This window comes from Anabas testudineus, chromosome 13, assembly GCF_900324465.2.
Source record: "Anabas testudineus chromosome 13, fAnaTes1.2, whole genome shotgun sequence".
NCBI lineage: Eukaryota > Metazoa > Chordata > Actinopteri > Anabantiformes > Anabantidae > Anabas > Anabas testudineus.
The window spans coordinates 15250536-15267881 of record NC_046622.1 but is presented as its reverse complement, the minus strand read 5'-3'; the positions used below and the strand labels follow the sequence as shown (position 1 = coordinate 15267881).

Genomic DNA, 17346 nt, shown 5'->3' with positions numbered 1-17346 from the left:
AGTGACAATCAGAGTTTGTCTTCGACTAATACCACATCTCATCTCCCAGAGAATCAGAACACAAGAGCACATGAGCCAAAAGATTTATTTATTTATTTTAAAGATTTGATCATTAAAGTGAAGCACCTGCTGTTATAGGATCTTTGTTGTGGCAATCTAAATATGGTTCCTCCCATGAAAGAACCTTATCAAGCAGATGCTTATTTTAGCTCTGTCATTAAGTCAAAATGGTCAACTTTATCTATGCATGTCTATCATGAAGAAACATGTTTAATAGCTTTAATCTATCTGCAAGTAGATCTGCTCCAACTAAGTGACAAGATGTGGGCTAGAATCCAGCAATGTAAAGACTGTTATATGGCAAAAGCAAACATAAACATAATGCTTAATTTTCTGTGTTGTTGTCTTCTTCTATGGTACAACAGTGCATCTGCATTTGCAGATAAAGTAACAACAACAAGATGAAGTAACAACAGGCACAACAGCGTGGTTCATCATAGGTCATGTGAATGACAAAGTGGCATGACTACAGGTTTCATTACTGTTTATAGTGACATTCTAGCGTGTTCTAGTAGCCATGTTTCCACATTGAAGAAGTAGAGCCAGATTGTTTATTTTTGTTCACCTCCCATCTGTTCTGTGATTTAACCTTTTGGCTCTTGCCAGAAATTCAAGGCCACATTCAAAAGGCATCTCAGAATACAATTACTGATCCAAGACTTGTTTGTATTGGCTGTAGGTGTGTCAAAATCACATGGCTTCTGGTTTCATATAACTACAACAGCTCTGAACCGGAACGGTGACCACTGACTAAAAGAATGGAAAAAAATGTAAACGCCGGGTCTGAACAAAATATAATCAGCAGCAAAGTTCTACAGTAACCATGTTGACTTCCCTCCACGCTGATCTCTCCTACTCCTCTGCCGCTCATTCATCTCCACACTTTTGGCTCCATGGCTCAGTCTTGGTAAGCTTTTACCAGCAGCCACATCAGCAGCACCGTGATTAAGACGATCATGAAGTTGAGGAAGAGCTCCTGCGTTGAGCGGTCCATGGTGGTGTCACAGGCCAAGAGGATCAAGGAGGCTGGCAAGGAGCAGAGGGAAGAGTGATCTGCTGCTGAGTAGAGGTGGAGGGATGATAAAAAGGAGCAAGGTTGGAGATTTGTTTGATGGCTTTTGAGGCGCTGCAGCTGCTTTTGGGACACAGGTCCAAAACCTGAAGGGAGCACAGGTGGAGAGTTATTAAAAACATAATGCAAAGCATATTATAAGGTATTTAGAAGTAAGAAAATGTGTGTATGTGTGTGTGTGTGTCACTTATGTGCATGCATGTTTCTTTTATAACATGTCAGTCACTTCTCAGTTGGGTCAGTACATTTGTTCACAGTCCCTTCATTCATCAGAAAAAGGGGCCACTATATCTTCTTGCACACACACAAAACATGAACCACAAATCCACACACAAAGCATATATAATGGATTAATGCACAAACCAACCAGGATACAAATTACTGTGCAAAACACTATTTTAGATCATTTCCATTATGCATTGATCTAAATGCATTTAGATACAGATTTCTACACCATTTGTCAGTTGATTGAAAGGCATTCAATTGTTAGCCTACATCCCAGTTATGACCATACTAATAGGAATCAGACCCAGTGAGTTAGCTGTTACCTATCTCACTACAAACACAAGGAGAAGAATTCAGATGTTCTTTACTGCTCCTTTTAACTTCTAAAACGACAGTGTGCCTGCTTACTGGAAAGTCTCTGTTGTTGTTGTTCTTCTTCTTCTCTCTAGCACCTATTATCAGCTGATCTTCTCTCCGTGGTCCAGCTTTCTGCAGTCAACAGGGCAGGAGCCACTCCTAAAGTAGCCATCCTCAGTGGACCGCCCACAGTTCACATACACACAGACTGATGTCACACAGCAACTAAACAACCAATAGACTGTGTTATTTTCCACAATCTCAGTTCACTGGAGTGTTTCCTATCCATAGCCATACACAGTCTTTTGCACTCACACACATACAACAGAGGAGGGACTCATGGTTATTTATAAAACTTTATTACAAATAGTAGGTGGACTACAGTTGTTGCAAACCCAATACACACAAAATCTGATGGTTTTAGAAAAGTGTCAGTATGTGTGGTGGAAATATGCAGGGGCAAAAGAGAATAACAGAAAATGTTACATATGAGGAATAACAATTTAAAGCAGCCAGTGCCACATTGTCTTCTGTCACTTCATGCCTTATACTCACACAAATTGTAACTTACATACTAAGAAATATATCATATACAATACATGCCTTTCTGCCACTGCACTACTGCACTACTACTTTGGGTGTTTGTCCTGGCCGTTGGACAAAATAACAATAACACAATGCGCAGGTTATTGAAGAATGTGGGTGGCACCCTTCCTAAATCAGATCTCTCTGATGGATGAACAGACACAGGCAGCCAGGGTGAATCAAATTCTGCTGCCCACAGGCCAAAGGGGAGAGAGTCAAAATAATACTGTACAGTACAGTAGCTCACTTGGGAAAATGTAAATGTATACCAAAGCTTTGCCAGACACAGATTTTCCTGAATAAAGAGCACACCTGATCCAACTGAACAAACTCAATTTGCATGTGGCAAGGGATAGTTGTGCATTTTGCAAAAGATGCTTGTCGTCTGTTTTCTTGCTGAAAGAAATCGAGAGCAGACAAATTGGATGAAAAGATGACCCCATTCTCTTTTCTGTACCCCCAAACAAAATCCAACAAAAGATGCAGCCAAAATTATTTAGTTTAGCATAGTATAATAAGCAGCTGGCACTTGCATCCACCCCACACTTGCAAAGCTCAATACTAGTATTGAGTCAGAGTTTGTTTTCTGTTTTCCCATCAGTGTTACATAAACCAGAACTGTATCCCTAACCCCACCCAACATTTGCCGTGCCAGTCATTACCTCACATGAGCCCTGACTCCATGTAGTAGGAACTACAACCAGTCACTCACTCTTAAATTCATCCAGATTGTATTTATTGTGAGTATCGCTCGTATGATTGCATTTAGTTTACCCGCCTGTACCCGACCCTGTGTAACCTTGCGCAGACATGATAATCAGTACACATACAGAAAGAAAACATGCATATTTGTCAAACATGTTGGTTTAAACAGATGTTACATACTTATAAAGTGGTGCCTTTATTTTATGGTACATCCATTGTACCCTTACAACCCCCCTCTTCTTTGTTATGTTGGTGCTAAGAAGAGAGTTTTGACAGAGAACCTCTCAGCTCATCTCACACTTGACAGCTGCTTAGAATGGTGTTATCTCTGAACTAGTGTTAAACCCCGTTGATACACACACACCTTCTCCTGTAGACATAGAGGGGTCGCAGCAGGACAGAAGTGAGTATGGGCACAACTCCCTTGAATCTTTCCAGCACAGAATTCCACAGTCATTCCCAGAGGATTCAACAGATCAAAACGCCTGCCATTTTATCACCCTGCTGTTCTGCCAGATTTGGACCAATGGCTATTTGACTCAGGGATTCCCATTGTCACAGCTATCCAGTACTTGGAGTGACTGAATAAAGCAGGTTGAGGAGTGCAGGCATCTCTCTGCGGGGTGGACTGTGTCCCAGTCTGACAGCTGTGTGTGTGTGTGTGTGTGTTTAAGATAGAAAAGTGCTGGCAGGGTTATCCTCTAAATTACTGGAGTGAGAGAGAGAAAGAGACACCATTCCTCACATTCTGGGGCGCTGTGTGTATGTGTGTTAGGTGTGTCTGTTAGTGTGTGTGTATGCAACAAGACTACTGCAAACGAAGGCAAGCTGGTGACAGCTTTTTGCTTTCCAGCTCATCTATGATATTGCTCTTCAACAACTTTGCAACAACTTTATGTTTACCAGTAGCACGGTATTGCAAAAGCCTACAATACAGTACACTGGTAAAGCTCACTAATACAGTGTATTTTGTTTGATTAAACAAAACATACAAACTTTTCTCTTTAAAGTAGGCTTTATGCTAAGCTAAGATAATCACTTGCTTGCTGTTCCCATAAAGTACATGACATTGGCTTCCAATGTAAATGTACAATCAGTTCTGTTTACACCAATGTTCATCAAATACCTGGGACACATGAGACATTTGTGAGTCATCCAACAAACCATATTTTATGTGGTGACTTACAGGAACCCTGTGTTTCTACAGTAAGTATGAAGCTGGAGCCATGATACGATACAACGCCATTGTGTTTTCATGCAAAACTCAATTTTAATCGTCCACTCATATTCATCCTGCTCATCATCTGTCTTCAAGTGTATATTTTTGAAAATTGAAAAACTGTGATATCTAAATCAGCTGCTAACTGTTTGGCTTCTACCTAACTCTTATTTTGCTACTGCTCTAGCAGTGACAGAAGCAGCAAAACAACACAAATGTCAGAATATATTCTTTTATTTAAGACAAACACAAAAAAGTAGGATCCTACAAAGTAGGATCTCAATCTGTCTGTCTCCATCCTGCAGCCTCCAACTAATTAGAATACAAATATAAAATTTGGCCTCTGGCTACTGGCCCTGCATTTCAAAGGGTGATTGCATGCCTCAGGGTACATAAGTGGTTCCACTCCAGTTCTCACTGTTTTTTCAGCACTCGGCTCATGTGTGAGGTGAAGCTGCCCTTGAAATACCTTCCTAATCTCCTGTACATAGCCTTAAGTGATATTTCCACTTGGTACAGTTGGTACATGCTCCTTCATCCACATTCATTCATTACAAGTTCATATTTGATTGATCAAATCAAAGTGTACAGTGGAAATAAATATGATATGATATGATACGATGAGGTTCAAAGTTTCCTATTTATTCTGGACACAGCAGTTGAGTAACAAATTTAGCTACAAGACTCAACTTTTGATCATGTTACATGATATTTATTACCAGATGGATAATACATCAACTACTAAAGGGACTTTTTGGTGAGTAGTTTCTAAGTTAAAAATAAACTTTGAACTCCATCCTATAATCCAACATAGATGAGATTTCCTTAAAGTGCTCAGACAAATTCTCCAAGCCAGTGACAATTGCTCTATGTCCCAAGGTCCTGGCCAGCTTTGACCAGATTATTTTCTTAACAACAGATTTTAGCTTTAGATTGTCATTAACAAATTAAAAAACTAAAGTGGATACAAAGACTGGATTACAAGATTAGTAAATGGAATAAAATAGAAGTAGAACTGATGATTCAGACAATTCTGCCCCTGTTCTCTATTTTAACAACTATGATAAGATCTTAAAGGGTTTTCTCTATGTGTACTGGACAGAAATGTTGTTTTAGATGTTGCTATGAACTGCAGGCAAAAACATTAGCCATGATTAATATCCTGCCAAAATATAACCTGGTCGATTACATAGAATGCTCATAAAAGATTAAATAGTCCAGTCTGTTTTGATAAACACGATGAAGCAGAGTGTTTTTATCATGTCACAAAGGGCGGCTATGTTTGACCAGCTGTTGTTTTGTAGACTAAACTGAGCACACTGTTAAGACGATGAAGGGTTCCCAGTGGCCAGCAGCTCAGCATGACACTGTAATTACTGAGATGGCTGAGGACAGGTGAGGGTTTCATTACACAACATGCTCGTGTATGGATGCACGCACACACAGACATGGCACACTGATGAAGTACAAATGTTTCACACTCACAGAGACATACAAAGACATGCACATGCATGCTGGAGGATTCACACTCACGCAGAGGGTCTCTGGTCATTAATCATGTTTGTAGAGAAATTCATATGCAGAATCAGAGCTAATTGGCTCCTCTGCAGGACGAACTAGACGGAGAACAGTGAGGAGGGCAGACAATGCACCAAAAATGACAGAACACATCCGTTACCATTCAGCAGTCATACCTGAGTGAGCTGCTTGAATCTGATCTGCATGTTCTGCATCAAGATTATCCTCAGTTGCAAAAAAAATGATGATGAAGGAATGAAATGGATGAAAATAGAATGACAAATAGTCCCTGCTAGAAAGCCACATTATATACCTATATTTTATCCCTTAGCGTCAAGTTACTGGGGCCATGGAGAGTTTTGTCTGTCTTTTATTGGGAGATTATGGAGGCATGCCGTGTGGATTTGCCATCAGGGTTTAGGCGCAATATAATGGAGTCACAGGACAAAAGCTTAATAAGTAAGGCTGCTTGGATACGAGAGTAAAGGAGAGAAGAACTGCTTAGACAAAACGAACATGAGTAATCCCATTGTAAGCTTGATGCTATAGATGCATACCACAGAACAATGTGTCCCAGATGGAATATTATACATTAGTAGATAAAAAGCTGGATTACTCATGGGAGGCAACAAAAAACAAAACCTGTTACAATGTCGCCAGAGACACACTACTGAGCAATACAGACTTTATTAACCTATATTAATGGTTATTAAACACATCATCGGGGGAACACATTGCCAAGAGTAAAATGTACAGTGAAAGTTGATCAGATTCACACAAAATATTTCACACTGAGGTCCAACAGGTGCAATAATTGCTGCGATGCAGTACACTAACTGTTGGAGCACATCGTTAATCTTTGCAATTCTTGCACATGTGCTTTTCCTGCTTTGACATTTACAGTATGTGTCCAAAAAAGATGATTGAATCCTATTCTTTGCCAAATGACAAAGAAACGAGTTAGCATGAATTATTCCAAAAGGGAGGAAAGTGACCAGGAAAGTGCAAGATGGACAGGTGTGACTATTAATGTTCGTTTGTATATAGACGCTCATAAACACTCAGATTGATCATTTCTTTTCAAGACAATGGTGTTAATACACATATTTCACACTATTAATCTAATAATTTCAATCTATAAAACCCAGTTTTGTGCCCTGTGAATGGTGTGGGTCACGGCTGTGTTGTCCCAAGTACCAAGTACTAACCTCACACATCAACATCAGCATGACAAACCTGCTCATCACAATCCTCTCTCATGGATCCAAGGACACTGAGAAAGAATTGGGATGTTGTCCTTTTCTACGAACAAACCAATTTAATAATTAAAACACACTTTAATCAGTTATGAACTAAATATTATTACTATAATGTGAATTCCTGAACAAACGAAGGAAATGTGCCGCTGCCAACAAGAGTTCTCCGGGAACTATCGGTTTTCGATTGTAGTTGCACACGGACAAAATAAAATGACGCACCATGGAGCCGACTGTGGAAACCAACGTGAAGTCCGTGAGAAGGAGTAAAGACGAGAAGAAAGTTCTTAGAAAACTATTAAAAGCGAGTCATACCTTGCTCAAACATGAAGGTATCATTCCAGCATCACAGCCTACAAAGGTAAAATATTACAGGAAGTGAACCAGTTGTTAGCCATAAAACAGAGCTAGCTAATGTTTAATACCGTGCTCTACTACTCATTACATTTTATTTTACTAAATGCTGCATTTAGACGCTAACAAATTGATTTTAAGTTCATTTAGGTTTAATGAACAAGACGTTCTAACCTACATGTCTAATTTTTAGGCACTGTTAAAGTATTAGCTTTTATCCAACACTGTATACTTCAATTATATAGAAGACAAATAATAGCAGTCTATGCTTTGGGTTTACTAAGTTTTTTGCCACCACAACAAAGAAAAGCATAAAATAATAAGCAGACACTAGATAATTTGTGCTATAACGTTGCATTTGTTGGATTGTGAAGCAGCAGCTATTCATTTTGATGGTTTAATACAATATCTCAATGTATTTCTGCTTTTCTTTATGTCATCCTGCTGGTTTTTGTTGTTAAACTGGCCTGTATAAAATCAAGAGTTTGGTGGTGGCTAACGGCGGCCTGGGGAATGGTGTTAGTCGAGAGGAACTTTCTGCAGCGCTCACAGAGATGGGAGAGGTGGAGACCTTGGTCATGCCCCGTCACAAGCCCTATGCTTTTGCCACATACAGGTAAAACCAACGTGTGGATGGTGCTTAATCACAGCAGGACCTTATTTTATACACTGAGGATCTGTCTTGCTGTTTGAAAATTTAGGTTTAAAACTGGCTCCAATGTTTCTTTCAGATCACAGGAGAGTGCTCGGAAAGCCCACATGCACCTGAATGGAGAAAAGCTGCAATGTGGGGAGAACAGTGTTACACTCTACCTCAGTTATGTCGACTCAGGTACCTGCCTTAAGCGTTCGCTCACAAACATACAAACCCCATTAGTACACAAGTTTGCTGATTTACTTGAACCTTTATATAGGTCCTAAAAGTACAAAGAGAAGTTTTTCAGTATTTTCATTGAGCAACTTTGTAAAAATTGTATTTTGTGAATATAAGCAAAGTTAGACATAGCATGTGCAGGATGAGGTCTTGCATTGTCCTGCTGAAATAATCACTGAGCTCCCAGGAAGATGTTACCTTGTCATCCTAATCAGTTAACCAGTTAAGTTTGGAAACATCCACAATGGCATTACTTGGATATTTTAAAAACTTTTCAGTTTTGTTTTGCTTCTTTTTTAGTTTGTTGCAGGCATCAAATACTTATGCTAAAAAATACAATGAAGCTGGTAAGAGAAACAGTGAAAATCATAATAAAGCTTCAAGTAGACGGACAAATCACAGATTTGAGCTTTTATTGCATTTTAGAAAAATGCCCAACTTTTCTGGAAATGGGGTTTGTTTATTTGTCTTACTTGTTTCTAACCTACATTAACATCTACATACAATTAGCTGTAGGTGTGAAATGAAAATCCCATTAGGTTTGTTTGTGTGCTTTTTACTCTGGAAATCATGCCACATAATGAACAAGCAGTAGTGTGATCCTTACTGTATGTTCCGTACACGTGTGTATGTAGTGCCCTGTGAGGAGGAGGCCCCCAGTCCTTTACCAGAGGGATTAGTTTTGGTGGAAGATTTTGTGTCTTTGGAGGAAGAGGCTATATTGCTCGCTGCGATAGATTGGTCATCCACTAATGATGATGTCACAGGTGAGAGCTTGCCTAATGTGTTTTGTGGGCTTGTGTTTATCAAGTCCTGGTGAAGTTCCCATGTAGGACTTAGTGTCTTAGTTTTTCACATTGAACCTAAAAGCAATGTAAGCTTAAGGCAAATGACATTCATTGCCACTTTTACAGTTATGTTAAAAGAAGACATTGACTATAAAAGTGTGTACCAACCCTCTTAATTAGTTATAACCTGTAACTTTATTATAATACCTTTTTAGCTCAAAAGGCTCTGAAGCACAGAAAAGTAAAACATTATGGCTTTGAATTTCGCTACGACAACAACAACGTGGACAAAGACAAGCCACTACCTGCAGGTAAGCTGGCTTTTTTTTTTTTCTTACAATGAGGTTTTTATATTTTCAAGGCTTTGGCCATTATTCCTGTCACTTACCACAACATGTTGCTCACTGATTGGAGTGCTGACACTTTGAGTAGGAGTTGCAATAAACAAATCTTGAAATACTACAGTTCTGCTAGCATTGTCATTTATTAATAATTTTTGTTCCCTGCTGGGAGATTAAATTAGTTTATTTTTGTGCATCTAGAAAATGTAGTAAAATATCTCAGTATTTCAGTATGTTGAGCAGCTTGTCTTCAACTGTTTCTCAATTTAACAGTGACAAAAATGTTATTTTACATTGTTGCCAAATTAAAAATTAAAATTAGGAAGAGGAGCTTATGAGCATGTGTGTATCCAGGTCTTCCTGAGGAGTGTTTACCTGTCCTGGAGCGGTGTGTGAAGGATGGACACATTGTCACTATGCCAGACCAGCTGACTGTCAACCAGTATGAGGTTGGGCAGGGTGAGTTACTCCAGTCATGTCTTTAAGGACTTATCATATTACACACAGGCTGAGAAAAACTAATAAAACATGATTAATAAGGTAATTTAGGTCTATCTGTGAAATCATTGTCTATCCTAGTGGGGTCCAACGATCAATATTTGTCGTAGTAAATGACTCTGGGCACAATCTGTCCAAATCTAATCAACACCATATTCATTTAGTATCAAGTGAGCTGGTGGAGCTTCAAAAATATAAGGAGCCTTGTAGAAAGATGGAGGAGAAAAATACAAGTGTATTCATTTCATGTTCAGTGAAGTGTTGTGTAAAAGACAGTAACACTAAAAGAAGACTGATTTGTCTTTAAGACCTGATTATTCAGAAGTTCTAAAACAAAGTATCATTAACGTTCTAATGATTTATACCACAAGGTGGCAGCACCCAGCTTTCCAACATGTATGCATGAGGATCTTAAAAGTTCTAATTACTAATAGAATAACAGCCGCAGCCTTTAAAGACTGAAAGCATACAGCTATGGGTGAAGGGATTAAATTAAATAATTAAATATCACAAAAGATTTGTTGTTGACCACCAGAAATCCCCGAAGAGTTGCAGTTAAATACTTTGATATTGTAAATGAAGTTGATGCATTTCAAACTATAATATTTTCAGGTATTCCTCCTCATGTGGACACTCACTCTGCCTTTGAGGACACCATTCTGTCACTGAGCCTTGGAGCAAAGGTGAGAAGGCAGTTCTCACTGAATGTCTATTTGTGTGGATGGGTGTCCATATGCACATTTGCCCCTAGTTTCATTATTTTATTACTGTGTAAAATACTTTGAACTTTGTGTATATAAGATAGTGCTGGACAATTTCCTATTTGATAACGTAACTCTAGCTGATCCAGTTAGCTTGTGCAGCCAGTTTTGAATATTGGAGCTCAGGGTGCATTCATAGATAATTACAATGAAAGTTACACATTTAAAGTGAAGTTTAAATGGAAAGATGGCGTCATGTTTGACCAGTCAAACAAAATGTCACTTCAATAACCGGCGTGACTCATCTGTATCAAAGGGGCACAACTGTCAGAAATGTGCACGTGTCCTTGTGATTTTCTGGAAACATTTTGCCACCCTGCTTGATACCTCTCATTCTTTTGTCTCTCTCTGACACTCTTACATACTGTCATACTTGATTGCTCACTGTGTGTGATGAATAGAAGATGAACAGATTTTACTTTGAACACTGGCTGCCCCTATCACCTTGACTATTGCAGGCGTGACTAGATGATGTGTGACCTGGCGCTGTGCTGCTGGTTTCACCTCTACAGGATGACTGCTGTGGATAAACGCCCATCTGTCTGTGTTTGTCTGAGTTGCAGGGGTTCTATTAGCAGTCATCTGTTGTCTGTGACAGCGCCTGTCACGCACATAGACCGACAAACAGAAAGTGTGTTTGTGCAGGTGTAGTCTTGGTCCTAGCTCTTTGTTTTTCTGCTACAGAAAAAGTGTACAGTAGACAAAGACAAATGGCATTTTTCAATTTGCCAGTACAAAATAGGTAAAGCTAAGGAAATAGTGACTTCGACCCAGTGCAGGACTCTCTAATATGTAAATAGGTAAATCCAACAACAGTTTGAACAAGATTTGATTCTTTCAGAAAAGATTAAGTGAAACATCTTGTTGTTTATCAACCTCTCAATTTGGTTTTAAAACATAACACAACTGACTCATCATCACTGATTAAACACATCCTCAGGTAAACATGTTGTTTTATAATTACATTATAGGAAATAAAGCCTTTTCAGTTCACTGAGGTTGTTCAGCAGAGAGAAAAGACATAACTGGCTGTGTCTGTGCCAGCATGAGCGAATGATGAATAGTCTTGTGATAAGGTGTCGCTGCCAGCACCACTGTCAATTTAAACATTCCACCGATTTTACCGATTGGCTAATACTCCTAAGATTGAAACAACACAGTCCTGCTTCTCCACTTGTGTCTGAGAGACAGAGATTTCACTTGTGGTTTGAGGGCTGCTGTTGCGTGTGCATCACTCTGTCACAACCACACACAAACACGCGTGTATCTGTTTCTCTCTGTGCCTCTCTGCCGTACACAAACACACACACACTCGCACACGCCACTGCTTCACAAAATCCAATTTTCCCGCTGTCAGAAGTTAGATAGGTGCAGTTTGAAATTGTAGATGTAATTTCCCAGCAGAGCTCATGCTGTTACGGGCTGTAAGGAAACATTAGGATCAAACACCAACGCTGGGCTGGAATGAAACGGGGTGTTTTTTTTTTTTGTTTGTTTTTTTTTTTATGGGTGATGTCACTTTGGAGTAGAAGGAACATTTGAAGGTTTAAAAGATTTTTTTTTCCATTGATTTTTTTTTTTCCATATGCGATGACACAAATATGTCATAATAATAGTTGGCTGTCATAAAAACACATTTACTGCTGTACGGACAAACTGTTAAACCAGCATTTGTTGAAGGTTATGCTGTTAATTATGAATGAACAATATTTTAAAATGTATTTAAAAAAAAGAATAATATACATATATTATTACATATACATTAGATTATTGAAATGCCTCATTTTCACTATAGGTACCATTTTTTAAATATTACATGATGAAAACTACATTATAATAGTTAATATCCTGTTTATTATTTATGTGTTACTATAGGTGGTGATGGAGTTTCGTCATCCTGATGGTCGCCTTGTTTCTGTGCTGCTGCCAGAACGAAGCCTCCTGGTGATGAAGGGAGAGAGCAGATACCTCTGGACCCACGGGTGAGATGGATTAGTTTCTCCTTTCTTCAGTTCTTTTTGGTTGATTTAGTTATTTATTTATTAAGTCTGTGACCTTTCTGTTGGCTTCAGTGGCATCACCATACAGTCCGTCTGTGAACCTTTTTCTACATTTTAAAGCTTTCACGTGCAAACACCTAGAGTTTGGTCTCATCCACACATTCAGGGTTTTTTTTTATAAAGCTATTATACAGCTTTATGCAGTTGTCTGTGTGTGTATGTGTATTTATTCATTAGTAACCACTACAACTATCTGCAATGTTCTTTTTAGGATTACTCCTCGGAAGTTTGACATGGTGCCCGCCTGTGACCCCCAATCATCTGCTCATACAACGTCTGTCCGCGGGACCAACAGCAGTCTCACCTTAAACAAGAGGGGCACCCGCACTTCTTTCACTTTCCGCAAGATCAGACACGATCCCTGCCACTGTGGTGAGAATGTAGCTGGTGCACAATGACAAGACTGTGTTGCTTGGATTGATTTTGCCTGTTTATCAACATACAGTACCTAAACAGTAGCACAGCTGGTCAAAATGAAGGGAGAAACGTAATAGGTGCATATTTGTGTAGATGCTACTGTTGGATTGTATCCATTCAATGCTTCTCCTTTCCACCAGCTTTCCCCTCTGCCTGTGACAGTCAGGGAGTTCCCTCGGCACCCTCGCCTTCCCAGCCATCTCCCCCCTTATTACCATGTTGCCATGCCGACGCAGCCCAGCTGGAGGAGGAGTACGTGCACCAGGTGTATAACGCCATCGCGCCCCACTTCAGCAGCACGCGCCACTCCCCCTGGCCTCGTGTTTGCCACTTTCTGTCCTCGCTGCCAGCTGGCAGTGTGCTGGCTGATGTTGGCTGTGGAAATGGGAAATATCTGGGTGTCAACCCGGAGGTGATTGCAGTGAGTGTCGTCATATATTATTATAGTGTCTGTAATTGATACTTCAGTGATCCCTGTAGGTAATTTTTCTTTTCATTTCAGTTTTATTGCTACAGCTGCTTAGCTTATCTTCGCTGTTAAAAGCCAAACAGGCGTTTATGTACAGAAGTGTCATATAAAAAAGTCATAACTACGGGAACTGTTTCACAAACACAATCAGAGGTGGCAAACAATGAACACAACAATTATACTGCTTTTTCACTACTACTTCAAGTGGAGGCTCATATAGATCTAGAAAAAATGAAAAGAGATATAAGTGTACAATGTTGAAACCAGGACTTGTTATCCTAACTTAGCATGAAGACCAGAAACAAGGGAGAAACGGCTAGCACCAGACATTTCAAAATGTCCTTTAAAAAAGATTTGAGTTGATGGCAAAGAGCTCGATTTTGGTCTCGTAACCATCAGATTTCACCCAGTTCTCATCTGAACTTTTTTTTTATTTGGTGATGGTCTTGTAACCCATTCCAGCCTTGTGTAGGTCTACAATCTTATCCCTGGCATCCTTGGACAGCGCTTTGATTCTTGATTGGTTGGTTCTCTGGAAGCCAGATACCTTGCTAATTAATAGGGGATCAAATACTTATTTCACTCATTAGAATACAAATTTATTCTATAAGTTTTTTGAAATGCGTTTTTCTGGCTTTTCTTGTTGTTATTCTGTCTCTCGTTGTTAAAATAGACCTACCATTAAAATTATAGACTTTCATTTCTTTGTCAGTGGGCAAACGTACAATAACGGCAGGAGATCAAATACTTTTTCCCCTCACTGTATTCCTCTAGTGCTCTTATTCAGTTTTACTTACAGTTCTACATTAAACCAGCCTCAAATCCAAGAAAAATAAAAGTACAGGCAACAAAAACACACAAGGTTACATCATCTCATAGCATTCTCATAAAATGCGAAGGAGTAGTCCGGTTAAGTCCTCAGAACACAGTTACGGGTCTTGCATAAGCCAGGCCTCTTTCTGCTCCTTCAGAGTGACGTGAGGGAGAAAACACTGGTTGCATCATTATATTTTCCTTGGGCAAGAAGCTGCTGTTTACTTATTTACCTCCTGCTGTGAGTCAGGCTGGTCATGTGGGTAATGTCTGAGCACTACAGCAAATCACAACATGACTGCAAATATCTGAATTTAGTCCAAATACAGATACAGTCTGGGGCTACTGGTTTGTTTTTAGGTTTTCTTATGTGCGCCCATCATTTTAAAGGAGCCTAACAAACCTAAGAAATACACGTAAGCTTGATATCCCTGTTGTTACTGAGGCACGTCTAATTCTGCTGGTCGTCATTGTTTGTGTTACATCAGTTGCCATGGTAATATCCTACATTTTCTGCTTACGTATGCACACTGGGATATTCATGTTCGGGATTTGGAGGTGCATGTAAGCAGCTTATCCTGACTCAAAGCGTAACCATGATAAATCATTACTGAGAACACTGTGATCAGGTCACACGTTAACTGTGAATTGGATCCGCTGCTTTTCTGTTTTTCCTTTCTTAAATATGCTCCATTTCCTCTGTGCTTTGTTTTTGTTGTCTTCTTCCAGCTTAACACTGTTAAACTTCCCACGTGTAACTGAAATGAGAAAGCTTGACCTTGAGCATGTTTGTAACATTCTCACTGTCTCTTGCCACCACTGTCTCTTTTGGGAAAAGCTCATATGAAACTTGATTGAATTGTTCACTGAGACATAATGTTTTATTGCCTCCAACCCCCTCAGTGCTTTTCCTCTCTTCCTTTTGCACCAATTGCAATTGAAATTGTGTTGTGACTTTGTACAGGTGTTAGTGTTTCCTGTGTGTGAATGTGTTTTGTTTCTTTTCAGGTAGGTTGTGACCGTAGCAGTGCTCTTGTCCAAATATGTGCAGACAGGGGTTTCCAGGCGTTTGTATCTGATGCTCTCAGTGTCCCCCTGCGAGCAGCCTCCTGTGATGCCTGTATCTCTATAGCTGTCATACACCACTTTTCCACACAGGTATATAGAGTACATGTACATATAAAGACTAGCAGGTGAAATCTTTACCTCTCCATAAATTCACTGTTGTAAACTGTGTGAGGCATATGAAGCCCACAGACAGCACTTATAGTTTCTGGTGTTTTTAGTCTCTAGCTAAGTGCAGCGGGCAAGTAAAGTTTGTGTGTGTGTGTGTGTTTGTTGTAGGAGCGGCGACTGGCAGCAGTGAGGGAGCTCGTGAGACTTCTGAAGCCTGGAGGTCGAGCCCTCGTCTATGTTTGGGCTTTTGAACAAGAGTACAACAAGCAGAAGTCCAAATACCTGAAAGACCAGAACAAAGAGCATCCTGAAAACCATGGTCCCATCTACAACACATCAGAGGACAGACAATTAGCAGACAACTACAAGCCTGTAGACAAAATACAAGATGTTAGCAAAGTGACTAATGGCAAACTTAGCGTGCACACCAACCGTACTGCCTTCAACACTCAGGATCTTCTGGTTCCCTGGCATCTTAAAGAAGGAAAAACGCGAGGGGAGGGGGAATCAAAGGGGAGTAGTAAGATAGATAAAACTAAAGTTAAGTACAAAAAGACTTTGGGGAACTCTTGCTCAACCTCTAGTGTGAGGTCCAACACCAGATCAGATGGTAACACTGGCTGTGACTCCAACATGCCCTCTGGAATATTCCCTGATACAAGTGATGACACCCGCAACTCAGATGACACCACACAGACATCCAGCCTTAGTGGAGAGTTGTCCAAGTCTGAGAACAGCCCTGCACCCGTCTTTCACCGCTATTACCATGTTTTCCAAGAGGGGGAGCTGGAGCAACTGTGTGTTCAAGTGGCTGGAATCAAGGTCCAGAGCAGCTACCACGACCAGGGAAACTGGTGTGTTATATTAGAGAAGGAATGAGGGAGATGGACGCATAAAGTAATTTATAATTTTACTAATAAAACGTGTTCGGAAAATATCTGCATGACCTATGATGTCATTTAACTAAAGGCTAAATCAAATATTTGTTTAAATGTTTAAGAAATAGAAAAATACTAAAAAATAAATGCAAAGATTTGACTTATGTCTGTCACCGTTGTATCCTTTTTCGAAAAAATCTTTACATAGACAATTCTGACTTAGGAGCAACCTGACGACCGCTGTTACAGAGTGTGAGAAAAGGGGTTGAGATCAGGTTTTTTCCAGAGTCTGTCTGTTGCAGGATGCTCTAGTGCTCCTGCACTGTACAAATCTTTATCTCACTATTGACTCCTTCCTCTGTGTCTGACTTCAGTGTCTGCTCTCTACTCACTGAGCTGTGATTAAGTTAGTAACTGTGTGCGCCTGACCTTTTCAAGTTAAAGGGCCAATGTGTAACATGGCGTTTCAGGCTGTAGGGAATTAGTTGACATTAAAAAAACACACTTTTTTTAATACTTAGAAATGTATTTGAAAGGCAGCACCTTAATGCTATGGGTTTTGCAGATCAATAGCTAGATTATTATTATTTATAATATATACTTATTTAGCCTAGACTAAACATATTTTGACTTCACTGAAAAAAGTTGTTAAAGTTTTGTTCATTAAATTTAATTGAAATAATAATTGCTAATCATTTTACTCTTGATAATGAAGCAATACTGCATTTCAATTTAGTGTCACTTTATTAATTGGTATAAAGCAGTTGCACATCACATCCTGTTAAGATAAGTTGTACTAGGAGGTGTACAGACAAAACAAATTGTATTATAATGAGATTTTGCTGGTGGTAGAGTGGGTGCAGCTCTTTGTTGTGGCTCCTCTGTTGCAGATTGATAATTGGTCACGGACTCTGGGTATA

General features: G+C 39.6%; 2 protein-coding genes across 2 annotated transcripts; one reads left to right on the top strand and one right to left on the bottom strand.

Moving 5' to 3' along the window:
* Nucleotides 1-71: 71 nt before the first annotated feature.
* On the bottom strand, nt 72-1886 carry LOC113164907 (sarcolipin). Its single transcript, XM_026364454.1, has 2 exons — nt 1766-1886; nt 72-1218 (listed from the first exon to the last, which is right to left on the bottom strand). The coding sequence occupies exon 2, from the start codon at nt 1052-1054 to the stop codon at nt 959-961; it is 96 nt and encodes a 31-aa protein (XP_026220239.1). The 5' UTR covers nt 1055-1218; nt 1766-1886; the 3' UTR covers nt 72-958.
* Nucleotides 1887-7210: 5324 nt separating this feature from the next.
* Nucleotides 7211-16904, top strand: alkbh8 (alkB homolog 8, tRNA methyltransferase). The gene is made up of 12 exons (XM_026342264.1): nt 7211-7358; nt 7834-7967; nt 8083-8183; nt 8861-8992; nt 9229-9324; nt 9709-9813; nt 10465-10535; nt 12489-12595; nt 12885-13045; nt 13231-13511; nt 15381-15530; nt 15717-16904. Exons 1-12 carry the CDS (start codon nt 7221-7223, stop codon nt 16425-16427), a joined length of 2187 nt encoding a protein of 728 aa, XP_026198049.1. The 5' UTR covers nt 7211-7220; the 3' UTR covers nt 16428-16904.
* Nucleotides 16905-17346: the final 442 nt, after the last annotated feature.